The sequence below is a fragment of the Festucalex cinctus genome, chromosome 5 (genome assembly GCF_051991245.1).
Source record: "Festucalex cinctus isolate MCC-2025b chromosome 5, RoL_Fcin_1.0, whole genome shotgun sequence".
NCBI classification, from domain to species: Eukaryota; Metazoa; Chordata; class Actinopteri; order Syngnathiformes; family Syngnathidae; genus Festucalex; species Festucalex cinctus.
In genome coordinates this window covers 23,584,953-23,611,885 of record NC_135415.1, presented here as the reverse complement: position 1 = coordinate 23,611,885, position 26,933 = coordinate 23,584,953, and the positions used below count along the sequence as shown (strand labels likewise).

The 26,933-nt window shown below is 40.2% G+C and overlaps 3 protein-coding genes across 4 annotated transcripts; 1 reads left to right on the top strand and 2 right to left on the bottom strand.

Moving 5' to 3' along the window:
• Nucleotides 1-16: 16 nt before the first annotated feature.
• Nucleotides 17-8,215, bottom strand: plk2b (polo-like kinase 2b (Drosophila)). The gene is made up of 14 exons (XM_077520496.1): nucleotides 7,674-8,215; nucleotides 7,477-7,584; nucleotides 7,253-7,369; nucleotides 6,788-6,917; nucleotides 6,532-6,715; nucleotides 5,398-5,596; nucleotides 5,169-5,316; nucleotides 4,646-4,740; nucleotides 4,326-4,461; nucleotides 4,078-4,158; nucleotides 2,562-2,721; nucleotides 2,312-2,441; nucleotides 2,123-2,233; nucleotides 17-854 (listed from the first exon to the last, which is right to left on the bottom strand). The coding sequence occupies exons 1-14, from the start codon at nucleotides 7,857-7,859 to the stop codon at nucleotides 663-665; spliced, it is 1,977 nt and encodes a 658-aa protein (XP_077376622.1). The 5' UTR covers nucleotides 7,860-8,215; the 3' UTR covers nucleotides 17-662.
• Nucleotides 8,216-8,912: 697 nt separating this feature from the next.
• LOC144018409 (adenine nucleotide translocase lysine N-methyltransferase) lies at nucleotides 8,913-12,841 on the bottom strand. Its single transcript, XM_077520499.1, is given in 6 exon segments — nucleotides 8,913-9,390; nucleotides 9,461-9,507; nucleotides 9,839-9,983; nucleotides 10,108-10,212; nucleotides 11,007-11,185; nucleotides 12,444-12,841. Coding segments are annotated over 5 exon segments (642 nt in total). The 5' UTR covers nucleotides 11,175-11,185; nucleotides 12,444-12,841; the 3' UTR covers nucleotides 8,913-9,213.
• On the top strand, nucleotides 12,577-26,058 carry rab3c (RAB3C, member RAS oncogene family). Of its 2 annotated transcripts, none has more exons than XM_077520497.1 (5): nucleotides 12,577-12,731; nucleotides 14,851-15,075; nucleotides 19,698-19,816; nucleotides 22,873-22,997; nucleotides 24,245-26,058. In XM_077520497.1, exons 1-5 carry the CDS (start codon nucleotides 12,714-12,716, stop codon nucleotides 24,433-24,435), a joined length of 678 nt encoding a protein of 225 aa, XP_077376623.1. In that variant the 5' UTR covers nucleotides 12,577-12,713; the 3' UTR covers nucleotides 24,436-26,058. The 2 variants fall into 2 exon arrangements, with proteins under 2 accessions (XP_077376623.1, XP_077376624.1); XM_077520498.1 differs by lacking the exon at nucleotides 12,577-12,731 and adding an exon at nucleotides 13,018-13,223.
• The last annotated feature ends 875 nt before the right edge of the window (nucleotides 26,059-26,933 follow it).

Genomic DNA, 26,933 nt, shown 5'->3' with positions numbered 1-26,933 from the left:
TAAATAAATAAATACGGCACTTTTTTGTACACAATAAGTTATGCAGTACATTTTTTTTCTACCGGGGTGATAAAGGCTCTTTAAGCATTCTTTTAAAAAAAAAAAAAAAAAAAAAAAAAGGCATCCTCCCCCACCCCTGTGCTCTCAGTCTAGTTGTCATTAAAGACACAAAATCAAATTTATTTTTTTTGCATTACAACCCTCCCACACAAACACACTGACTCATATATATACACACACACACAAACAGACGTACATATTTTTAAAAACACTTGAACCCTGGCCCATCCTCACACATTCGCATGTTTCTGTATAGCAGGTTAGCTTACACTGTACATATATATATATATGTATACACACACAACAGGGAGACAGTCCTGCAGCCTCTTCTTTATGTTTAAGCTGGTGCCAGCCCAGCTTTTCAGTCTCCTCAAAAGACGTCCTCTTTCTCTCTCTTTATCCAACACATCTGGATCGTACCAACATTCCCGGGTCCAACATACTTGTCTCTCCTCTGGTGAAATCTCATCTTCCTCCATTGCATTCTATTATCCACAGTCTGTCGTTCCTCCACAATTCCACTTGCGCAGTTCCTCCCCAGTGGATGCAAGCTCTGCATGATGCGCGAGTCCATGTGTGTGACGCACATATTTATAGGGTCTTTAGCTGCACCTCTGTAGCAGCATGTCGAGCGAGTATAGCATGCGCTCGCGCAGGTCGGCGGGGCAGCCAGATGCCAGCAGCGAGCTGAGCTTGAAGGTCTTGGAGACGCGGTCCTCGTTGATGTAGGTCAGCATGTATTCGTCCCTCTGGCAGCACAGGATGATCTTGGTGTGGTCGTGGTAAAAGTTCACCTTTGGGGAAAAATAAACAAATGACAATAACAGTTAATTTTAGGCACATGAATCCTTTTTCATTGTGGCTGAAAAATCTGCTATTTTACTTCACATCCCCTCTCATCAAACCCCTTCACCATTTTACATGACCTCTGACTACCTACCTATCAAAGGGTAATCTGTGTATATGTAATATAATGCGGTGATGAGGATACATTCGTCATTTTTAGTCATGGCGGCCCTCTCAGTAAACCAAAACAACAAGGCCCACAGTGAAAATGAGTTTGACAACCCTGAAGGCTATGTGCTATTTTTTGTTTCAATTTCACCAAAGCGGTTTTCCCCTGATAAGGGTTTGTTTGTGTTCCTGTTCTGGGCTTCCTGTTTACAGTTTGAATTTTGCATTCCCGAAAACAGAGCTTTGAATTAGGAACGTGTAAAGGACTGAAACGCAAAGTTTCCACTTACAATTAGTGGGGGAAAATCATCAAATATTTATCATTATTATCAGTATTGTTAATATTAGTAGTGGGAGCATAATATATATATAAATAATATCATTATTATTATTATTATTATTATTATTATTATTATTATTATTATTTTAAATAAATTATCTGAAAAAAGTTCGGGCTCTTGGGCTTTCAGGGTGAAATTGCAAGATGAACCTAAAATACACATGTTTATGTTTAACTTTTCAACTTAAGTGACTCAATATCCTGGTGCAGTCATCTGACTTTTCTGACCCAGGCTTAGCAGTTTAATGTTATAGAAATCTTAAAAATTACAAAATATGTCATCTATACCAAGACAAATCTCCATCTGTAGTTTTCATGAATGTAGTACAATATAGCTGATTTCTTACACTACAGTTTAATAATCGATTCATTCATTATCTGTACGCGTGTCATTGTAACTCTGTCAGAAGTTATCTCTTTTTTTAATCTTAAAAAACTTCAAGAGGGTTGTTTGAAAACTCCCAGTTTTCATGACTGCACCACAAGACATCTTACAAAACTTCACAATATCTAGGTCAATTGTTATCATTTTGAGGTTGGACTTTACAAGCTTCAAGAGAGATGTTTCCAAACTCAGAGTTTTCATGAGTGCACCACAAGCTATAAAAATTTCCTTTGAGTTGACCTGACTATTAGAACCCGATACATAAACAATTAAAGGACGCACACAATTCTAGTTGAATATTCTGTCCTCTGCTGTTGATTTGAGTTTCATACTGTTATCTTGTTTCTCTTGGCAACCCTGGTGTTTCCCTGAGAGTGTTTTACCTGGAAAGTGCCGTCATTAAAGAGCATCATGAGGGCGCGGTCCGATTTGAGCCATTGGAGCAGATAGAGTCTGGGCATGTGTGCATCCGTCATACTGCCCAGGTCCCCGCCCTGAAAACACAACATGGTTAGCATCTGACACGCCATGACATGCTAGCATTTAGGAAAAAGAATGAATGAAACGCTTACATCCATGAGGTTCTCCTCCATGTAGTGGGAAAAATACTTGAGCACAGTCACTTGGCCCACGAAGTGTTCAGGTACCTCGCAGGTGGGGAAAACAGAGCGCTGGCCCAACTCTGCATAATAATGGATTGTCCTGGTGATGAATTGGAGATGATCAGAGTGAGAGAAACCCTTTTAAAAAGCTCAAGTAGACACTTTTTTGGCAAGCACTTGGCAACATTTGCATAAGCGTAACATTTGGGGTGGCGCGTACTTTCTGTCTGGCAGGAGGCTCATGTGAGTGCCATTGTTGAAGAGAACGCCCACGGTGTGGTCGGACAACTGGTATCCAAAGCCGTACTTGTTGGAGTAGTCCACCCACTTGGTCACCCACTGAAGGCTGCAACTATTTGCGCTCTGAGGAATGCTGTCAGCTGCAAGGCGCAACACAACAAAAACAACAAAGGGAGGTTAAGAACTCATTTAGCAGCAAGATGGTGGACTCATATCACAAATGCTCTGTTCCGTACTGACGCATACCGTAAATCGTGGCTGGGCGAGGTGGCTATTAGAGTGCAGGCCTTTGAAAAGCTGAACTCATTTGCTCCCAAAAACGTGTAAATACATTCTATTTTAAATGGTGTAAGTGTCCCAAAGACGTATTTATATGTTTATCTTTTTTTTTTTATGCTAGAGCAAACAGAAGCCTCTCAACTGCAGAGAACGGGTGAAAAAAAATGGTAGATTACAAAAACGGCCAACAGGTGGCAGCAGAGTATAAGAGATCAACCAGGGCCATGTTGAAATCACGCTGTTTCCCCACAATTCTAAACAGATTTGTGAATAATGACGAAACGCTATATTCTGATGCTAATTGTTGCAAAACGGAAACGGATAAAAATATACTTTTTTACGCTGATAAAAGAATCTAATCTCTAGCTCTAATCTTTCTTTTGGTAGGTTCCATGTTTTTAGAGCAAAAGAACACAATATTGTGTGGGCCTTGCAAAATCAGGCAAAATTCAGTAAAAAAGCCGGGAGCGAAGGGGGCTGCTTCAGTCAAAATGGCTGGGAGTCAATGAGTTAATAAGGTATAATTCCCAGTGTTCCTGAAGGCACCACAAAACTGATCAGTAGGTGCTGCTGTTTTGGTTAACGTTGGCGTTCAAATGATTGATGCAAGAATGGTGACAATTGCATCCATGAAGGAGTCCACTTGGTGTGTATTTCCTTGCACGTGCCTTCCCAATTGACATTGGGGCAACGCTGCAAAATTGCCAACTGGCAAGAATTTTCCGCAATTGCAGTTCAGTGCCAATTGAGAAACTTTATGGTCGTCATACTGCTCTAACATGCAGTAAAATCGAATGCAATATAGCAGGTTTCTCAACATGGGATCTGTTCTTAAATCACGTAACAGAAGATCTGCTACTATCACCCCAAAGTGATATAGCAGGATTTCGTACAGAGGTAAAATCTATCCAGAGGGCTGTAATCGAACTCAGCATCCACAAAAGCACCATTCAGCAGATACTTCCAAGAGTGATAAATCTTTACTGGCTTCATATTGTTGAGCATTATAAGTTTCTGCCAGGGGTCTTTGAGACGGTATGGCTAAAGTTTTATCACACCCGCATATTGTCACCGCATATTGTAAATTGCCTAAGTCCTTTTTTGGGGTCATTTTTTTTCCTGAAAATTTTTTTTCCTGAAAAATCTGCAAAAATGGCTTAGGCGATTATTTTTAAGAAGGCTTCGATATGTTCCGTATTTGCCTGTAACTGACTCACCTTTAGGCATGTTCTCCAGGCACCCCCTCAACACACCGGCGACCGTGTCGGCAACACTCCCTGTGGTGTTGTACTCCAGACCTTCAGGGATGACAGGGTATGGACTTTAGTGTTTGGTTTGTCTATATACACTCATTGGACATTTCATTAGCTACACCTGCACAGTGACATTGGTCTAACTTTTGGCTATTCCATGTCATTACACATCTTAAACCTGCCAGTGTACCAATGCAGCCGCAAAGACTCACATTCGCTGCTGCTGCTGCAACTCCCCAGACTCCCTCTGACGATTAGACGGATGGTATCTCGCGTCGTCGTCAGGGATCGGCTCTCTGTTGCCAGGGCAACGGGGCTTTGGGCAGATGGCGGAAGTAGACTTCCATTCTGAGGCGGATGAAACGAATGACGACAGCGTTTGAAAATGTGTGATGGCGGCGGAGTAGGATTCATCTCCTTTCACTATGACTCAACCAAAATGCTTGAAAATAACCGGCTTTCTGAGCATGTTGTAGAACCTGCTCACTTAGGGACTGTTTGAAAATTGCAAGTGTGAATAATTCATTCTCACCTCAGCTGTCTTTTTGCACTGCTGCTGGCTGATGACAGTTCGTTCCAGGTCATGTTGCAGTTTGTAGATCTCCTCTTCCTCTTTGGTTAACTTATCTGCAAAAACAGTACACATAAATAAATAAAAATGTCCAATTCTTATATGTCTACACTAAACTGTATTTAGTCTACTCTCTTCATTTTGTATGTGCATGGTTACATGTGCAGTGTATGTTAAATTGTCCAATCAGATGCAACAACCAATCACAGCTCAGCTTCAGAAAACAGGTGAGCTGTGATTGGTCGATGCCTGAGCAACTGTGATGTCATCTTCAGTCGACAGCAAGTGGCAAAATGGCCGCCCCCTGAGATGGCTGAATTTTGCTTCATAACCTATATTTCACAAATGTATTATTAATCAGAAAGTCATATTTAGACTGGTGAGGTCAAATATAATATTATTGTCAAGAAATGTTCCATGTTGACTCCCTCTTTAAGTTGCTAAATTCCCACTGCATGTTGCTCAGTAAATCAGTCTTACTCACTCAGAGTTTCGTAGTATTTGACCTTGTCTCGCCTGCCTCCAAACAGAGCTGCCGCCGCTTTCTTGAAAAAGCTCTTGGCGGGACTTGAAACGTGGAAATCAGGCGTGGAGTGACAACAGCTCGCCGACAGACGTTCGGGACTGAAGCCCTGCAAGGGGACATACCAAAGTGGGTCAGCAACCTACAGGAAGCCTCCAGTACTCCCGTCCTGAAGAAAATTGCATCTCACCTGTGTGAAGAAGTCGTGCCTCAGGATGTGCTCCAGGTCGGGTCTGTCCTCTGGCATCTTGGCCAGCAGGCTGGCAATGAGCTGCTTGGCCTGCGGCGATAGCGAGGAGGGCAACGAGTAGCGAGCCTCGCGGATGCACCGGTACGTCTCCTTCAGGTTGGTGGTTTCAAACGGCGGCCTTCCCAAAAGCATTGTGTACCTGGAGTGAGAAAAAATATGCTCGTTAAACTCTATCCATTCATTTGCTATGGCACTTGTTCATTGGAGTGACTGGTGAGGTTTTTGGAATGTGGTAGGAAGTGAGAGTAAAAAAAACAAAACAAAAAAAAAACTCCAACTCCATTGCCTGGTCAATGGATTTGTGAAATCAAAAACACCCACTAATATGGTCAGCAGATGGCAGCATTGTATCTCTTTTCAATGGGCTCAAGGTGTATGAAATTACAATGAAACATGATGAATCAGATAAAATAGAACATTTTCAAGGATGACATGAACGATCAAAGCCTTTGTCAAATTAAATGTAATTCACAGAGCGCCACGAAACAAAAAATATTAGTGTCAAAGTCACTGTTGTGCAGAAAATGTACCTTCTCAAAAAAACTTGTTTTCTACTTATCTTTTCTATTTTGGCTTATGTCATTCAAACTACCTATTTTCAAATGGTGATTACTAAAGAACAGAATAAGGTAGAAATATACTTTTTTTTCCCTATTCAAAGAATGTAATCCAATCACCATGTTTATGTAGTCATAGTGCACAATATTTTGTTTGCCTTGAAAAATGAGTGAAAATGCTCAAAATCGGCTGGCACTGTCAAGGTTGGGTTTTTTTTGTTAACGTTTGCCAGTCAAAGAGTTAATTTTGACCATAATTGGATCCGTGCACAGGCAAGGATGACTGCATTGAGCAAAAATGGGGTCAGATTAAAACTGGAAACTACACCGGCAATAAAAGAAAGTTTGTCAACGACACGCGGATGACAACAGCTAAGCTAACTAAAACGATTGCTACACAATCCTCATTTACAACCACGCATTTCAAGATATACTCTATACCACTGAACTTTCTGACAGTTTAGTATAATCAGCAATCAGAGGGTTCACATTCGGACTCATTTTGAAGCCTACTCACATTACACAGCCGAGGGCCCAGATGTCTGATTCACAGCCGTGGCCCTGCTTGTTCAGCACCTCGGGCGAAAGATAGTTGGGAGTCCCGCAGATCGTCTTCCTCCTGTTCCCCGCCGGTTCCAGCTTGGCTGCCAGACCAAAGTCGCCCACCTTCAGCTCCATGGATTCGTTTACGAAAAAATTACCTACATGGGAGAGGGAGAAAGATGAGAAAGGGCAAGATGATGAGGCTCCTGTTCTTGCCATGGAATGCATACCCAGTTTGAGGTCCCTGTGCAGGATCTCCTGCTCGTGCAGGTACTTGAGCCCAGAAACGATCTGTCGTAGGTAGTAGCGCACCTCTGGCTCCGTGAGTACTTTGCGGGCCTTCAGGATGTGTGCCAAGGACTGCAAAAAAAAAAAAAAAAAAAGGAGGGACGTATGAAATTCGCCACAGGAGACAAACAGTTGGAGTGCAATATAAACATGAACGAGGTGTGACAACATCAATGCATTGTTTCTTCCACATATTTAGTGCACCAGATTAAATGCCATGCAGTAAAGTGGATTTACTATGCCTCTTAAGTATTTGGATTTATTCCATGTGGACTGTGTGAGGAACAAGTAGCCAATAGGATAGGATGGCACAGGAGTGGGTAGGTCAGGAAAAGTGTGCAGGCAAGGATGAAGGTTGGAAAAAGGTTGCCCACCCCTCATGCTTTAAAGTTGTGCATTAGACTAACTTTTCTGCTGCAGTACTCCAGCAGGATGTAGATGTTGTCCTTGTCCTCGAAATGGTGGTAAAAGTGCACTATGTGCTTGTGATGGAGTATTCGGTGAAGGTCGATTTCTCTGTCAATCTAGGCATGAGGTGGAAAAAAACATGATCAAAATAGTGAATACTATTTTTTCCCTTAAGTCATTGTGATGATTAATTTTGGAAACAATTGCATGTGTGTTCTTATACCTTCTCCCGTTGGTGCGGCTTAGAGACGCGCGCATGCGGGATGATTTTGGCTGCGTAAACTTTACTGGTGGAGAGGTCGGTCATCTCGTAGCACTTTGCAAAGCCTCCCTGCAAAGAAAGAATACATTGTTTTCATTAATGATTCAATTCACGCATATATAAAAAGTTAAGTGATGTATCTCTCTCTTTCTCGGTACCTTTCCCAGAACTTTGCCGCGGCAGTAGCACTTGCCGGTGGCCGGGTCGGTAATGATCCGAGACATCTCCGAAGGAGCGCCGCGCTCCTCGGCTTTCTTCCGCCGAGGCTCGCAGGACCTCGGCGTCGACTCGCACATGTTGCCGCTCTTGGGTTGCTGAAGCCCGGCAGTCTTCTGTACTTCCATTTGTGTATGTGTGTGTATATGCGAGTGTTAGCTTTACTGTCGTCGCCACACTCTGAATGCACACCCCAAGAGCGCACTTCTGGTTTTATACTGCGGCGCCGTCTGTACTCCGCCCCTTTTGTGACATCACATCATTAATCTTACGTCCATTGCTATTAAAATTCAAGTATTGCGTGCAGGCATCCAATCACGCATACAATACAGTACTGTACTTGCATTTATATTACAAGTCTAAAGCAGTTCCAGGTTGTGACTGAACTTTTTAATTTATTTATTGAATCCGTTTTAAAGTGAAAAAAATATACATACAATTAAAAAAACAAAACAAAAAAACAAAACAATTTGAATACTTTAAACGTTAGAATTACAAAACATTTTAATAGTTGTTACATTTCATATTCATTTGATGTATTTAGTCGCCCTCAAGCGCATAGTTCTGATTGGAGTCTTTCTTTGCGGTTGTTTGGAGCACGAGCACCCCTAGGTGGTGGTGTGCGTGTAGTGCAATTTGGCTCAAGTGAGTGTGCATTTCCGTACATCAAACTTCAAGATGCGTTTTATTTCATGGTAGATTTATTTGTCTGTGCATCTTCCAGGCTAAAATGTGACTGATCCATGTTGACTTAAAAAGGTTGAACAGAGATTTCTTGTGTTGAGTTTTCCCAGGTACTTCAGCTTCCTCTCACATCTAAAAAATGGGCATGTTAGAGTCAAGAAAGTTTTCAAACGTACATTGAAGCCTTCACATTTTCCACACGTGTTAACATAAGTGGGACTTTTTTTTTTTTTTTTTTTTTTTTTTTAAGTCTTCTGCAACTGATTGGCAACCAGACCACCCTCACGATCATGTGCTCCAGAAAATGGATGGAGTGATAGCCAAAACTAGCCCTTAAGACGCCTATAACTCACGGGAATGTTACAGTGATTTTGACTAATTTAAGTTTTTCAATGTTTTTAATTATCTTTATGTAGCCATGTACAAGTAGGCATTTCTTAACTAACTAACTAACTAACTAACTAACTAACTCGATCCAACCAGAAAAGACACTCAAATTTCCCATCAGTATTTTTACATTTTATTTCACATTTATTAGGATAAACCATTGAGATGGAGGAAATTCAATGTTTTCAAGAAACAGTGCAATGCAAAAACCTAATCTGCAATTTTTTTTATCATGTTAAAATTCAAACGCGAACACAAAATAATTTCTTATCGAACGTGGTTGAGTAGTGTAGCACATTAAAAAATACTCCAAAATTCAGTCTCTTAAATCATCATCACCCAATAAGAAAAAGCATAGCACAAGATAAGGGTCACCTGAGCGCAAAGACCGCCACCTACTGCTCCCCCACATTACTTGACACTTCCCCTCAGACTGGATCGCACGGCGCCGATATCATAGGCCCACGTCTGGTCGAGTCCAGAGCCGAGAGTGGACTGGTGAGGCCAGCCGGGGAAAGGGTAGCGGCAAGCGATGACGCGCGCATCATCGGGAAGCTCTTTCAGCAGCTTCTATCCGAGCACTTCCATCTGTCCAAGCCATCGGGAGAGGCCGCATTAGCCAAACTGAGATTACGTAATGTTGAGAAGGCAAACTCACCACTCCTGTAGCAAGAAAAGCCGTCACATTGTCGTACTGTGATAAATCAGTCAAGGGGAAGAAGAAATGAAGTTACGGTAATGTCCATACAAAAATAATATAATAAAATATTCTCATTCATGCAAGTCATTTCTTTCTCAGGGCATTTAATTGATCCGAACTGGATTGCTCTGTTTGTCTTAGAAGATGTTTCGCCTCTCATCTAATCAGTGTATGCAAGATGGCTGGAATAGAACAGATCAGCCTGAGTTGGTGTGGAAAACCAAACTAATATGATCCAAGTTGTAAGCATGCCCCACCACCGGAAATGGTATCATTCTTTTGGGATACAAACGTCTCGTATCTGTCAGTCATTGGGCGTATCAGGTGTCCATGTTTTTACCTTCCAAAAGTCTTTTTTAACAAAAGTAGCCTGACTGGAAGGCACTGCGGTCCAACGGGCCTTTGACCTGGCATATGCAACAAGAATGGAGTTAATCTCGAAGCCGGTGCACTTGAAGCCAGCAGAGGACGCGGCAAACACCTGAGAGATAACAAAATTCAATCATATCATTTCAGATTTTGCATTAGGGATTCTGTTTTTCTGGGCCTTTTTAAAGCTTAAAGGACACAGCAGACTTCTAGTTTAGGCGGAGCAGGTCACCCACCAGCCTCCCATCTCCTGATCCAAGATCTGCTAAGCGACCCGTGCGACCCTTGAGCAGCTTCATGATGTTCTGCGTCTGGTCTCTGCTGGAGGGCAAATAGGGCACCTGGAGCACAGTACACACAGACTAATTAATTAAACCCACTGGACAATTCATTAGGTACACCTGCACAACCTAATCCATGCCAATACAACAATTATATCAAAGAAACTGCCTTCACAAATACATTGTTTGGATGTATTTGAACAATGTATTGATTGTTTTTGACTTAATGCATCCCACCGCAGGCATGTTAAGGCAATCAAAATATTAGATACAAGTGTCAGAATTATGCGACATTTTACATTACAAATAAATAATTTAAATAAAATTATATTTAAAAAAAAAATCATGTGAAAACATTCTGAACATAATATAACAAAAAGCAAAATAAATAATAATTGTAAAGGCAGAATTCCTGATACACCTCTTGTATTGGGTTTAGCTGTTCAATATATTTTGGCCAATGTGTGCATGCGTTATTTATAATCCATTCTTTATGGCATAACATTCACATTAGGGAATCATGGGGCATGATAAATACACTGCAGGGTAATTGCATCAAACCTCAACTCACTTAAAGACAATCATCTCCAGATCCGTCTGTTTTCTTGGTCTGATAGTGGAAAAAAAGTCCGCATTATGTCCAACAAAGCTTCAGCTTAATATGTATTTAATACAATCCAGGATATAGACCACTTTTTCCTTGCTCATATTTGTTACTACTGCTACTTACACAAAGAAGCACAAGATTGTTAACATGCAAGTCTGCTTAATTTTGTTTAGCTTTTACACCAAGCAAGCAAACGGGTGATAAATGTTAATAAAAAATAAAACATACAAATGTAACATTCAAGAACCTTCAGGTTAGACGGGATTTTGCGGAAGCCGGGCATGGTGAAGAGACTCCACACTCCATAGAGGCCTGTGAACAGAGCACCGGTGCAGGCTGACAACAACGGATGAGGACTGCTCAAAGGCAGGACCTTCTCGTAGTCCTGAAGGATGACTTCGATGGAGTCTTCCATTGACTATTTGGCTGAAGAAAAAAAAACATCGTGTTCCAAACCATTAGCCATGTCCGTGTTATCTTGCCTAAACAGCCAATGTGATTAACATCAAATTAATTTCGTTTGTGAACTTCTGATTTTGACAAAAGCAATGCTTTACCACATCTTGTGGTGTCAAATACTTGCAGTCGGGGGATGAAGGTGGCCACAGCATGAGATTTTCTCTCAGTATACCCATAGTAGTTAACTCTTCAATGGTATTTTTGGCAACATAGTATCATGTCTTTCTTGCATGAGAATTATTTTAGAGGTCATGTACAGCATTCCAGAACCCTAAAAAGGCAGATTATCTCAGTCCCAATCAGCTCAAAGCATCATGAAGCCAAATCCTTATAGAAGCCAGACCCCCCTCCATCTGGACATCTTCAGAGTAGCACGGCATTCATCACTGAGTGAAACTGTTGGGAAATCAGTCTTCATGTATTTATGGATAGGGGAGCCGGAATACAGCTGTATGCATGACTGCAAAAAAGGGAACCAGCTTTGAGAGGTTCTTGAGAGGTTACCTTATTAGAGTGGTTCACGTCTCTTTGCGTTGACAGTTAGCAATATTAAAATCCTACTTACACAAAAAGAGATTTTGTACTAGTGTTGCTCTGATATTTTCACATTATACTATATTTATATTTAGTGGATATGCAGCAACTACTGTATGTCAGCTACTACAGTACTTAGAAATGGACTAGACAGACTCGTTTAGAAAGTCCCTGAAGGCAACACCCATCTTCATCAGATTCCATGTGAAGAGATAGCGAAATAGTCATCATGTGTATACAGACATAATGAGAATTGAATTATTTATTTTTTTTAATGTCATAGTAGCTACATCTGGTTTAGGTTGTCTCGGTCTAAATTAGCCGAGTTGCACAATTCTTGCCCTTATCTTGACCGGAGTTTGGCCTTTATAGTTATTGCTAACAAGCCGATTATTTTGCCAACAAGCAGAGGGCGCTAATTTGGACCTTTTTAGCCCACAACAGCTTATAGAAAAGTTCAACTCTTGCACTCAGCAATTATCTGCTGGTGATTAATAAAAACATTTACTACTTTTCCTACTACTTTATCTACGCACATCACTTTTCATAATTGACCACCAACTGGGTGCAAGCGTGGTGAAAACACCACAGGATGAAGATGAATAAACAGAAGATATTAAATATTAAATATTCGGTTTATTAATAAAAAGCAACAATAAACACAGAGGTTTGTTCGTGCAGCCTAACATACCTGCTGCTGGAGCGTCTGTACTGTGTACTGCGTACTCTCCACTGTCTGAGCCACCATTACGGGGGGGAGGACGGCGCTCACCCGAGACCGCCCTTAAGCGCACTCGCCCGTTCAGTCGTCCTATCACAGAAGGCCTCAAGCACCATAAAATCGCCCTCCGCCCCACTTGACAAGTTGACAGCAGAATCCACCATAATAGTAGTTTTTAGTCTGACGTAATCACACATTGTTCAGTTTTTGCGCATCTTTACTTATTTTAACAAAGACACGATGGACTTATACGGGAAGGTAAGACATGCTACAAAACACCACCATGAAGTTCCGAGACAGTATTTGTGTCACGCAAGCCGTAAAGTCATTATTTCTTTTCCCCGCCTCGCCATCGTAAATCACGCAGCTGTTTAAGCACGTACCGCGTTGCATGCTGGAAACTGTAGTAAACGCTCCCCTTTTCGGCTGGGGACGCACTTCCGCGTCGGATCCATAACAAAACTACAACTCCCATCTAGCCTAACAGTCGATGACTTTAAATTCAGCCTCGTGCTGCGGCGGGAGGGAGCGGGGTAAAGGAAAGCGAGAAGGGAGGGGAGAGGTGGTGGGAACAGCTCCCTGGTGCTGAAATTGCTTCAGCACAGCCAACGAGCGACGCGGAGGGGGGGAAGAAGAAGAAGAAGAAGAAGAAGAAGGAAAAAAAAGGCAAAAAAACCCCCAAACATTTAATAAAACAAAGGAGGATAATTTTGACACAGACAAAACTCGAGCCAAGGGCCTTGGAGACAGGTTTGTTTATCAGCATGTCTACTCGCTTAATCTTTGAATGGTTCATAATTCGTCATAAAATGACCTCGCTAGCGTTAGCCGGTATGCCCCCCTCCCCAATACCACCAACCATCCTCTACCCCCACCCCCAAATTCTTACCACATTGTGTCAATTTGGTCAAACGTTATTTTTACACACTATGCGTGTGTAAATGACAGCTCCTCTATGGTGTGCCCTTGCAACTACAGCGTGCATGATGTTTTTCATAGAAGACGCAAAGATGCTAAATGGACGCTGTTATTCATTTTTAAAATGGTAGCAAGGCTGCACATGTTTGACACCACTGAATGCGGTGCTTTTGCCTGCACGGTTCACCTTGGAGCAAATATGCGTGCGTGCGTGCGTCTCCTCTCAGTTGGACGGTTGCTGACGTGGAAAGGAGCAGTGTTAAATGTAGTGACAGAAGGTTTTTGTCTTTACATCATTTAGTTGGTAACTCTGCGTTAGGGGCAGGGAATGCAGTGCCCCACCGGATACGATACTATTTTTGTGGCTTTGGATCTTTGTGCCTGACAAATTCTGCCAAGTAGCCACATACAAAATAATTATTTGTAAGAAGTAAAATTATGAGGAAACTAGTCATGAATATAATACTAATGCAGCAAGAAACAATTCGTAATGTTAGGAGAATATTGTTGTAATGTTAGGAGAAAAAGTAGACATGTAGCAAGAATCAATCCATACAGTTAGGAGAAAAAAGTTGTAAGATTACGGTAAAAAACAAAAAAAAAACACAAAAAAAACACACACACACACAAGCAACAAACTCCACATTGAGAGCTAGCTAAAACTTATATAGCGTATGAAGTTTTTTTTTTTTATACGGAGTTACACATTATGACGTCTTAATTCGGTCATGAAAGTCTCAATGGCAAAGTTGTCAATTGTCAATTTAAGCTACTCTGAATGTATGAAAATATGTGCTTAGGGGCAAAAAAGGCAGATCTATGTTGATAGCTACAGTTTGTATAGGAAGTTTTGTGATGTTAAGTACAAAAAAGCAATTTCTGCAGCACACCAAGTAATGCAGTTGAACACGATGAACAATAACGGAAAAAAAAATGCATACATACTAGCCTTGTCAAATAGAAAAAAACTGCAAGTCCTGGTGTTATTTGGAAAGAACGTTTTGATGCATCACATTTGCTATATGCTTTGTTTTTTAGCCAGCCACAGGTTCATAGGAAATAACAAAACACAATCCTGTATTGGTATGGCTAAATTAGTGAAAAGTTTGTGATATGACTGCATTTTTAAATGCCTGTTCACTTGTGATTCAAATTTCAAATAACAGCAATAACTTTAGTGGCCAACCTTTTGCTGTCATGAAGATGCAGGCAGTGGGCCTAAGAAAAAAATATATTGAACCCAAATGACTGAGACGTCCGCCAAGGTTGAACTGCTAACAAAAAATGATTTGTGTTTGTTTCTCCATTTGTATGCTAGTCGACCACTCCCTGGTAGATGGCGTAAGACTAAAGATTAAAGCCATATTGTGCCTAAAAATGTTGTCCCTTTCTATCCTTTCTGTTTGAGTACTGTAAATAGCTTCTGCGCCTTCTCATCCTCTTTTCATTGTCTTTGCAGATGGCTGCCACTCAGGATGCGAAAGGCAAGGGGGAGGGCGGCGACCAAAACTTCGACTACATGTTCAAGCTGCTGATCATAGGCAACAGCAGCGTGGGCAAGACGTCCTTCCTGTTCCGCTACGCCGATGACGCCTTCACCTCGGCCTTCGTCAGCACCGTGGGCATCGACTTCAAAGTGAAGACGGTGTACAAAAACGACAAGAGGATCAAGCTGCAAATATGGGTACAAAATGTTTCACTCCCACTTGACTGGCTCCTCCCTGTCGTGCCTCTTCATGACTGGTGTTGGTTTTAATCAACCCAAAAAAAAGGAGCCTTTTTAAGTCTTATCATTAGCTTAGAAAGGAAGATTACATCTCACGCACCTCTTGCGTCTAATCTTATCTTGATCAATCTAACAATACATTTATTTGTAAGGTCAGGACTTCATGTTTAGAATCTGTTGTGCATTCATAAGATGGGTATGGGATGAATCAGGAACGATTTCAGATTTTTAGAGAAATGCTGCTTTATTTGCAATGTTTTAAATAGAGCCAATTAGGAACTACTTGAAGAAGATGGATGAATAACATATAGTACAAATAATGGCCACCAACAGCCAATAATTGGGCCTAAATTAATATTGATCAAGATCAAAAAAGATTTTCCGCCCCTCCCTTGATTAGCTTAAGAAAATGGTCCGGGTCGACAATCATAAATGTTAAATCTGTTCAATATTCAAGATCACAAAAATAATTCACCAAATAGTGTGGAACAGCAATGTAGTTCAAGGATGAGCTAACAGTTAGCTTAGCTTCTTCTGTTTCTACTATTTTGTTTTGGGGCACAATGTTGAAAATCAGTCTGCTTTATCTTCTTTTATTTTCTGGCAGTCTAGGTGCGCTTTGCAGTGCCTTACGGGTGTGTCAAGGTACTATGTAAGGTTTGATCTTACAAGACTTCTGATTTGAGGGATGACATTTTTGATCATCGACAGATCAGATTTAATACTAGGAAAATAAAGAACATACATGATCTACAGTAGATGTCATTTATCAGGCTTGGTGTGCATGTAATTTTTTTTTTTTTTTAACTTACCATAGTCCGTTGCAATAGGCTGTTTTCCCAGTGACGCTAAACAAGATAAAATGGCAAGAAAATGCTGTAAAACATTCGCTCTGTTATTTGATTTAAAAACAAAAAAAGCCATCTCCGGGGACGATGCGTTTTGTCTTTGTGCTTTGACATTCATTGGAGGTGGGGAGGCAGATGGAAGTCTGAACATTTGTGAGAGTAGACCAGTAAGTGTTTGCTTGGCGCCCAGCGGGAGGGGAAGAGCACACACTGACACCTTCCTGTGTGTGTGCGTGCGTGCGTGCGTGTGGAAGTGAAGCTGAACTGAAGCTTTTTTAATTAGGAGTTGCAGAAGCACATGGTCTCATTCTTTCTCTGTCACCCATTTTTCCTCCCTTCTTTTGAATTTCACACCAAAGGTTACCATTCCAGTCGAGATTGTGATCTCTTGTCATATTAGACTATTTTGCAGCAATTAGCAAGCCCCTGACATTCAACTTACTCTCTTAAGTGGCTTTCAACAGCGTCGTGACAGTCCAGTCGGATGTGTGCGTTTTCAATTAATTGTCCTTCTTGCTCTCAAGTAACTGGCTGCTCGTTTTCTGATTGGAGTAAGCCTCTTGTTAATGTAACGTCTGCTAGATGGCAGCGACTCAGTGGTAAAAAAAATAACACAAATTGGGTCAACAAGGGACTGACCCAACTTTTCGGGTCAACTGAAAAACCCACAAAACAATTGAAAAATGTGTTGCTTTGTGGGTTAATAATTTAATTTCACCCAACGTTTTGGCTTAATAACTCAAAAGGTTGGGCCAGTTCATGTTTGACCCAGGTCAAATTTTTGACCCGGGTCAATTGGGTTATTCAATTAAACAAAATGCTGAGTAAAATGAATACCCGCACAAAAAGACAAATTAGGTTGCTTTATGAGTTATTAATTCAATTTGACCCAACTCTTAATGAACTTTTTGGGTTAAATAACTCAACATTGGTCAGTTATTTATTTTTTGACCCAATTCAATTGTGCTATTCAATTAACCCAGTTGGATCAAATGAATACCCCCACAAAATGACAAATTAGGCTGCTTTGTGGGCTATTAATTCAATTTGACCTAACTGTTGGGGTTTTATAAATCTTTGAGTTGTTGAACTTTTTGGGTTAAATAACTCGTCAGTTATTATTTTATTTTTTTACCCAATTCAATTGGGTTATTCAATTAACCCTTACACTTGGGTCAAATGAATAACCCACAAAACAAACCCCAAAATTGGGCTACTTTGTGAGGGTTATTCATTTAATTTGACCCAAATAACTCAAACATTTTGGTTGGTACATTCTTGACCCAATTTGTGTTATTTTTGACCCAACTGTTTTTAAACTTGGCTTACTCATGAACAATTAATCTATCCCTCAATCCAAAAATGATCACTATGCCCCTGTAACTATATGAATAGTTTCCAGTATGTATACTTTAGTTGAAACCGTGAAACCATTACATTTCATCTCACTCCAAACTTCCCATTAAAATAAATGCCTCCGCCTAACCGCTCTCCACTTGATGGTGTCAGCTGTTTGCATTGATTTCCTGTGAGCGTCAAGCCCAGCTTTTCAACGAGCTCCAATTTGTACGACTCAGCAGTTTTTTGTTTTTGTTTTTAACTCCAGTCATTCTCTTGCCTTTTAAATAAGAGCAAATCACTGGAGCAGTGCACTCAGCTTTTCTCTAATGAATCTCAGAAAAACACCTTGTATAATCTAGCAATTGTCCGTCTGTGGCGCTATTTAGTTCATTTGTGTGTGTGTGTGTCATTGCAAGCGTGACCAGGTCACTACTGTGTGTGTATATATACAGCAAGCTCAATCTCTGCAGTGAAGGTCAGAGTGGGCCTCAAGCTACAGCGCTGTGGTCGTACCAATGCGCACGCCGACGGATAGCAAAGCGCGCTAAAGTGGCGCCAAGTGGGGCAGCCAAAAAAAGTCCTCCATCGTGATTCACAGACAGACGCTTGCCGCTAAACACACTTTGCTGTGGGCGGAACAAACTGCCCAAACGGCAGGCCTCGTGTTGTCGTTATGTAAGTCGTGGCAAACAAGATGAGGAGTAAACAAATAGCACTAGCCCACGAATACAATCAAGCACATCAAAGCGTCGTCATTTGCATTTTCATTGAGATATCAGAGCAAAAAGATGCAGCGGCGGGAATCCGTTTCCACGGTGATTTTACACAGTCTTCTGCTTTTCTACTAAGCAGGATTTTCAAAAGCTACAGTACAGTACAAGCAGTACTTTTTAGTTTATGCAGTGCATCAAAAATAATGTAATTTTTTTTTTAAATGAACTCCTTAAATACCAGGACAAACATTTTTAGATTTTTTTTTTTTTAAATGAATTCCTGTACTACCAGTAAGTGAACTAATTCTAATAATTATCCACAATACAGTATTCAAATATTTTCTAACTCACCTGGCTGGAGATTCTTTAGCCACAATATTAGGTACACACAATCTAATGAGATCCAATAATAAAGCTGAGTATGGAATTGAATCTTGATGTTGTATGATTTAGAAAAATTATTGACACAAAATCTTAGTTCCGTTTCCAAAAATCTCGTGTGACTCATAGCATGGGTCACCATCTACTTCTTCACTGCTGATTAGTGCAAAGAGCTACCACTTTGATACAGACTGAACTGAAATAACTTATTTGGACAAATTCCATGTTAATATCATTATATATTATTATTAGGACTGGGGTGGGGGAACCTAACTCGGCTACCACAATCGACCATCAAAATTGGTTGACAGAAATTTCGACCTCAAAATTATGGGCAATTACTCAAGTAATTGATGGAATAATCAGTAAGATAGTGACAGCCCTTGTTATTATTAATGACATAATGACATTCATTTATGTTAAGACACTGATCATGTAAATGAGTACCCACAATAATCAGTAAACAAATATTTGTTTACTAATTATTGATTTAGAGTATATCGGGTTGAGCAAACCAGAGTATGATGTGATGTATTTCTATCCTAAATGAACATTATCATCTTTATGACAGCTGGATTTTTTTTTTTTTGATACATCACTATCCTTGTAAATCATAATAATGATAGTAGTAGTAGTAGTAGTAGTAGTAGTAGTACAGTGGAGCCCCTGCTACTTTATTTATTTATCTCAATATTATTTATTTATTTATTCATTTATTTATTTATTTATTTTTGGGTGGGTAGCCCCCATTTTGAATGAAAAATGCATATTGAATGTGTATCCCCATTTTTCTAATATTTGATGGGGTTTAGTGGTAGTAGTAGTAGGAATAACAGTAGTTATCTGGTTAAGTGTTTGTTTATCTGGCAAACTCTTCTTGTGGTTTTTTTTTTGTGTGTTTTTTTTTTTTTTTTTTTTTAACTCTGCCTACTGCCCGAAGCCAGCTGAAATAGGTTCCAGCATCCCCGCGATCCTTATGAGGGATACATGGTCCATAAAAATGGATGGTGTAATGTACTGTATATCATAACCATCTCCTCACTCTACAACTGAACTCTTAAAAGTTGTGTTGACACATCTCGCATGGCTGAGCTTTTCGAGGAGACGCTGAAATTGAGTCACCGTTGTATGTCAGTGCAGATTTATTATGAGGCACTCAGCAGAATGATGTCTGCATCGTTCGTGAGCTCAATACAGAGGATGCGATTAAATTGCGGCCTGTATGTTTTATGCTCTCTTGTCATGGACAGTTATGTACGCGCATGACAGTGAACAGCGCACGTGTGTGTGTTTGTAGGACACAGCAGGCCAGGAGCGTTACAGGACCATCACCACGGCCTACTACCGCGGCGCCATGGGCTTCATCCTCATGTATGACATCACCAACGAGGAATCCTTTGGTGCCGTGCAGGATTGGTACGTCAAAAGTCTTTTGTTTTTGGGCTGCCATGTTGGAGTCATATTTTATTACTGTCAATACGTAGAAAAGTTACAAAGTCTTCGCCTCAGATAAGGTCATATTGTGTAAACGTGATTACGGATGAGCAATTATTATAGCACAACATGCAAACATGCAATTGACAATATATCTCATTTACCATAATCTGCATATTCATCTTTTTGCCGTCTGTGTAATCTCAACTAAAGTCGATAGAACCGAACTAGCAAAACTTGTGGATCACATTTGTCGAAGCTAACGCACTTTGTTGGACTGACAATAACCATTAAGGCTGACGTCGATGCCTTACTCATCACGCCAATGGTGGCACATGACACTCAATATGCAGAATCTGCTGCATGTTGACTGTAAGTGTAATAATCAGTGCAACCTGCAGGAGGACAGCAAACTGCCAAGTTGTGCATTCCATTTCGGCTCAGTTTGTTCAAGAATATAGACGGAATTAAAAATTCATTTGCTCCCAAAAACATATAAATATGTTCTATTTTAAATATTTTAGGTGTCCCAAAGACTTATTTATGCATTTTTTAAAATGTTTTCTATACTAGAGCACACAGAAGGCTTTGATGGAGCCTCTGAACTGAAGAGAATGGTCGAAGCAATGGTAGTTATTACAAAAACGGCCAGCAGGTGGCAGCAGAGTATAAGAGATCAACCAGGGCCATGTTGCAACAACCTCTTTTCCCCACCGTTTTAAAAAAATTTGTGAATACTTATGAAACTTATCTATATTCTAATGCTAATTGCTGCAAAACGGAAAAAGAAATATACATATTTTTTTCCTGATGAAAGAAGAGACTATAATCCATCTTTTCATGTTGTTATAGCAATAGAACACGATATTCTGTGGGCTTGCAAAATCAGTCAAAATCCAGTAAAACAGCCAGCAGTGAAGGCGATTGTTTGTGAAAATGGTAAAAATGAAAATTGTGAAAATGGTTAATTGATCAATTGACCATTATGTCAAGTACATGTAAACTATTGCTACATACATAAATGTAATCACTTGCCAAAAAAGAAATCCACTGTAATCCCAAAGAACACAAATACTTAGCAATTAGCTTATCACAATCATTCACCATTTTGTTTTTGTCAGTTTGTAAGCTCCATGTGCAATCTCTCCTTCAGCTGTCCTGAATGACGCAAGAGACTGCTTTCAATCAGACATGAACAAAACTGAACACAAAACACTCAAACAGTACTGAACTGCTGCATTCTATTGTGATTATGTATTGCATTTCCGGCTTTGAGTGACATTGCATTTCATACAGTAATACAGTCTGCACCCTGTATCGACTTTTTGTGCCTCTCGCTTTCATTCCGCTTCCTCCCATCTTCCATTGCACCCTGCGACATATAGCATAAAAAAAAAAAAAGGCATCGCCATGGCAACCGCTCTTTCCTCAGCTCTTCCTGAATTAAACTGTGTGACGTCTTCATATCCTGTCTGTGACACGCACGTATTCCTATTCTGGTGCCGCCGTTCCTTTTTGATACACACATGTTTTTTTTCTTAACGAAGTGAGTCACATCTTACACAGCACTACGTAGACATGCACAGAATGTCTGGCCGACCCTTTCGCTCTCTTGCTCTCCTGTTTTTCGGAGGCCGTCGTGTTCACTGGCCTACTTTTGAGTCGGGCTGCAGCACCACAGGAGATATTTGCTCCTTAAGCTCTTTCTGCCAATGCGCCTCACTGAGTCACTGGGACCGTTTTGCACTCACACTGACGCATTGTTTGGCTGCAGGACTTTTTAATGATCAAGTGCAGAGGACCAGCTGATGTCGAATGGCCAAAAGTGGCACAAGTTGGATTTCAAACCAAGTTTTTAGGCGAAAAAGAAATTGCTAGGAGAGTCAAACAAACCAAGAAATGTAAATATTTGTTTTTTTATGCCAAGCATCCAGAATGCTTTGATGCAGCCTCTGACCTGAAGAGGTTGTTTAAATAATGGTAGTTATTATAAAAAACGGCCAGCAGGTGGCAGCAGAGTATAAGAGAACCTCATTTTTGTGAATAATGATGAAACATAGCTATATTCTGATTAGTGTTGTTCCAATACCGTTTTTTTTTGGCCCCCGATACCGATACCCAGGTTTGCAGTACCGACCGATTCCATACCGATACCTACGGGTTTTTTTTGTTTTGTTTTCCCTCAACATGAAAAAGCTGTCCTGCCATTGGTTCGGAGCATTCAAGGGCCAATAGGATATCTTAGATCGGCATGCAGTGAACATGTCACATATCAGTGAATATCGTGCACCAGCAAGACACAAGATGCTGCATCCAAAATCCTATATTACCGTTGGAATTAATGGTATCGGCATGTTACTCGTGAGTACTCACCGATACCGATACCACTGTTTTAATGCAGTATCGGCACCTCTGCCGATACCAGTATCGGTATTGGAACAACACTAATTCTCATGCTAATTGCTGCAAAATGGAAACAGATAGAGATATACTTTTTTTTTTTCCTGATGAAAGAAGAGACTCTAATCTTGCTTTGGTAGGTTCCACATTTTTATAGCACTAGAACACAATATTCTGTGGGCCTTGCAAAATCAGTCAAAATCCAGTAAAACAGCCAGGAGCAAAGGGGTTGCTTCAGTGAAAATGGCTGCGAGTGAATGAGTTAATTATGCGCTTTAGCATCCTTCTTCACATAATTCTCGACTTGTCACATCTGCTCAGACCAAAAATTGATGATTGCATCAGTTGTAATAACAAATAAAAAAAACAAAAAAACAAATTAACCTACATATGAGTGCACGTTCATCCCAGAACAGAACTTGACCCATTTTCCCTTCCCTAGCAGCAGTGAATCACGCAACAAACCGACCAACAAACGATGACGCAATCTCAACCCATGACCTGTCCAAATGGCCAACCAACTTTGCATCTTGCCCATCTCTCTGTTCGTGTTGAAAAGATGCTGTGCAATCCGCTGACCCAGAAACAACTTGTCTTTGTTGTTTGACCGAAAGCGCACGTTCTTGTGTTGTGAGCAGGTCGACCCAGATAAAAACATACTCGTGGGATAATGCGCAAGTGGTGCTGGCGGGTAACAAGTGTGATATGGAAGAGGAACGAGTGGTGTCGGTGGATAGCGGCAGGCTGTTGGCGGAACAGCTGGGTAAGTGTGAGAAAAAAACTTATTTGCCTGTTGCACTGTGAACTAAATTACAAATTGGGCGTGAGCTATACTATCAACTATATTTATCTGTATTTAGTCAAATATGGCTGAAAATGTGTGTCAGGAAATGATAACTAAATACTAATGTAATGTAAAAACTGTATAAACTAAGACTACAATATATGTATATGTATGAACACAAGGATTATCACAGAAAGTCTGTGTAAGGGAATGCTAATGCTAAATGCTAATGTCCTGAATTCATCTTTTTGTCTTGGTTACAGCAGGTATCTAAGAAAGAGTGAATAAGAAAATGGTAATTCTAAATGCTAATGTAAAGCTAAAACTCCAAAACAATGTTAGGACAGTATAAATTGTAGTTATCTGTATTTGTTGGCTACAGCAGATATAGCAAAAATGTGTGTCAGGTAATGCTAATGTAATGCTAACACTAAAACTATAGAAACTATATCTGTTTTTGTTGGTTACAGATATAACAGAAAGTGTCAATAAATGCAAATGCCAAATGGTAATTTATATTGAAATGCTAAACCAGCACAAAGACTATAGAAACCAAATTTGTATTTATTTCTTATAGCAGATATCGCATAAAGTGTGTCGGTAATTGCTAATGCTAAATGCTAACTTATTGCTAAAGCACTAAAACAGTAGCAGGAGTATGTGTGCGTAAGAAAATACTAACGATAACCCTAAAACACTAAAACAAGATAGTAGATATCGAAGTCTGTGTAAAGTATTGCTAATGTAACATTAAACAACAAAAAACTACATCAACAAGATTAATCTACAGTATATTTAGTGCTTACAGCAGTGATTGCAGCAAGTGTTTGTAAGGAAATGCTACGGCTAACGTAATGCTAAAACACGAAAACACTAAACTATGTATCTTCTTTTTTGTTGTTACGGCACATATGGCACACAGTGCAAGTTAGAAAATGGTAATGCAAAATTCTAATCAACAAAAGTATAATAATGTTAGGCAATGCTAATGCTGAATGCTAATGTTACGATAATAAGCACTAAAACAATAAAAAGAAATGTTAATTTGCAGTTATTGGTTCTAGCAGCTATTGTAGAGTGTCATTTTAGGACATGCTAATCGTAAATGCTAACGCCAAAACTTTACAGCTGTCAGCTTATATCCACCAGTATTTGTTGGTTACAACAAATATGTCAGGAAATGAAAATGCTAACTGTACAGATTTCTCGTTCAACCCTCAACAAAGGCTTCGAGTTCTTCGAGACCAGCGCCAAGGACAACATCAACGTCAAGCAGACCTTTGAGCGCCTCGTCGACCTCATTTGTGACAAGATGTCCGACAGCCTGGACGGCGACCCGGCCGTCACTGCTGGGGCGCCCACCGCCAAACTGACAGACAGTGCTCCGCCCCTCCAACAGCCCGGCTGCAACTGTTAGTTCAAATTACTGTACCGTGTTTTTTTTGTGTTTTTTTTTTGGTCTCCTTCTCTCTTCTCCCCTCGCCACCACGACCCTTTAGTGGTAGAGCTACTAAAAATGCTGTCGTACTAGCGCCTAACCTAACCTAACCTTCGTCACCTGTACTGCTAATGAAAGCAAATAAGAAGTTACAGGATGTGCTCTTAGAGACACGCTCAATAACCTCCATGTTTGTAGTCCACTTCATTGTAAAGCATCCAAACTAAACCTGAAACCTTAGTGGCTATGTTGTGTAACTTTTATTTAAAGGAGACATATTATGCAAATGCTTTCACAATCTTAAACCGTTATGGCAACACATCTTGCCACTTAGATGACCAACTGTTGCTATGTGGCGACATGACACCGTTAAAAAATTGACAACTTAGCTTGGTGATCAGAAGCTAACACTGCTAATACTGTTAGCCAATGCAAATCGAGCACCACGTTGAGCCGACTATTAGCATGTGAAGTCTCATATGCTTATATGTCCCCTTTAAATCTTAGCCAAATAGGGTGCTCCTCCTTGTGTGTTTTTGTGAATGAACTTTTTGGGAGTTTTTAGACATTCAAAACGTGGCCTTTTAGCATCCAACACGGCCTCAGTCCCGTTTGCGTTTTGATTTCCTCCAGGTGTCGTACTCGTACACGATCTTAGCATGCCGCCGAAAAAAAAAAGCCAATCACGTGTTCACCTTAAAGAGGACAAGATGTGCATTGACGTTTTAGGTGTAAGAGTGACACAGCACGGGGAGTGTTCTACACATCCATTGGGGATGGGATGGGGTGAGGGAATTGACAGCCATAGTTTCCCTTGGGAGTCAGCATGCTAATAGAGCAAGAGCTCCTGCTAGTGGCCGCAAACGTGAGCTGTATCCAGTTGTAATTTTTATTTATTTATTTTCCAATCCTCAAGGCCTTTTCGGTTCTGTTACAACACTCTCAATCAATGAAATATGTGTGCCAAAAGAAAAGTAAAAAAAACCCAAACAAAAAAACAAAAACAAAAAAAACCTCCCTTTAGCTTTGTTTGTTTGTCGTAGACAAAATAACAGCAGGAAAGTGCATGACCTTGCAAATAGATTTATATCCCAGTATAAATAAAATAAATATGTGTGCGTGTATATACCATATATATATATATATATATATATATACACACACACGTATGAAGGCTACATTAACAGATTTTAAAAAAGCATGCTTGCGGCACTCGCCGTGACTTGCAAATGGGCCAATAAGTGCAATATTTTATGACTTTAAAAACCTGTAAATAGTCTCTCCATCACTATGAATGCAGTGTGTGTGTGCATATGTGTGTGTGCCATAATGCTCGGGTAAACCTTTTTTTTTGTAAGAAAAAATAAATCGATGGTGTGTCCCCATTACATGTCGGTCGTGTCAGTGTATAACAATAAAATGTGTGCGTGTGACAGTGCGAGTGTGTGATGTTGTTCGCATTTGATGCCATGACTAATTAAGGCGTTATTGTGTGGCTCTCAAGTGAAAATGGTGGTGCAGAATCTGACGATTTGCCTAACTGACGGGATATTCCAGAAGGTTGTGTTTTAGATCATAGGGAATAAAAGTCATTCAATGTTTTGCTTATGTCCTGTGTGTTTATTTGCTCATCCTAACGTGGACTTCAATATTAGTGAAAGATCTGCAGTGCCACCTAGTGTTGAGGCTGCACACAGCACTTCCTCTACGCTGCAGTTTTTTAAATCTTAATTTGAAAGATAAAAAGGTAATACATATTAAATACGTGTTTTACCTTTTTACATACAATGTCTGTTATGTTGTCTATATATATACACACACAAAATGGATGGTAGCTATAATTAAAATTCTTTACAATATGTTCTATGCAGCATCTATTTGTAACGTTTATTTTTTTTTAATAACCATAATTTATGACAGAAAATGATGGAATACCCAGATTAGGCAGAATCAACCCATGCTTTTATTTAATCCATTGCATATAAAACAGTTTTTTTTTCCATTCTTTTTTACTTTTTATACATAAAGTTGTATGCTCTACAGTTCTATCCAATAGACTGCAATCAACAAGAATTTCATTAAAATAACATTTGGAATTGTCCTGTGAAACGTCCAGACAAGTTGGCATTCTAAAGACATAACCCAAAAAAATAATTGTCCTGAAGACATTTTTATTTTCTTCTCTCTCTCTCTCTCTCTCTCTCTATTTTTTTTAAGTTACAGTTTGTGTTTTTCCTTTCATACCGTTACAAAATAGAACACAAAAAAAAAAGAACAGACTGTTTCCATTGGGCCAGGGCTGTTTAGCGTCTACAGTATATGTGTCAAAAGAAGCGTCTCTGTTAGCCGGGGTGTCGGGTTCTATTGCCAGGGAAGGAAGGAAGGAGGGGTGTCCATTAGCGACACACACACAGTCAGCGTTTCAACCAAATTTAATGCAGCAGCGGCTGAACGTGCACGCGTGTGTGTCGCTAAGC

Excerpts from the sequence above, each read along its gene's own strand:
- rab3c (XM_077520497.1), top strand. Across the intron at positions 15,076-19,697 it reads GGATCAAGCTGCAAATATGG|GACACAGCAGGCCAGGAGCG; the intron begins GTACAAAATGTT and ends GTGTGTTTGTAG. Across the intron at positions 22,998-24,244 it reads GCTGTTGGCGGAACAGCTGG|GCTTCGAGTTCTTCGAGACC; the intron begins GTAAGTGTGAGA and ends CCCTCAACAAAG.
- plk2b (XM_077520496.1), bottom strand. The coding sequence starts at position 7,859 with ATGGAAGTACAGAAGACTGCCGGGCTTCAGCAACCCAAGAGCGGCAAC. Across the intron at positions 6,918-7,252 it reads TGGAGTACTGCAGCAGAAAA|TCCTTGGCACACATCCTGAA; the intron begins GTTAGTCTAATG and ends TTTTTTTTGCAG. Across the intron at positions 5,317-5,397 it reads GGCACGACTTCTTCACACAG|GGCTTCAGTCCCGAACGTCT; the intron begins GTGAGATGCAAT and ends GTCCCCTTGCAG.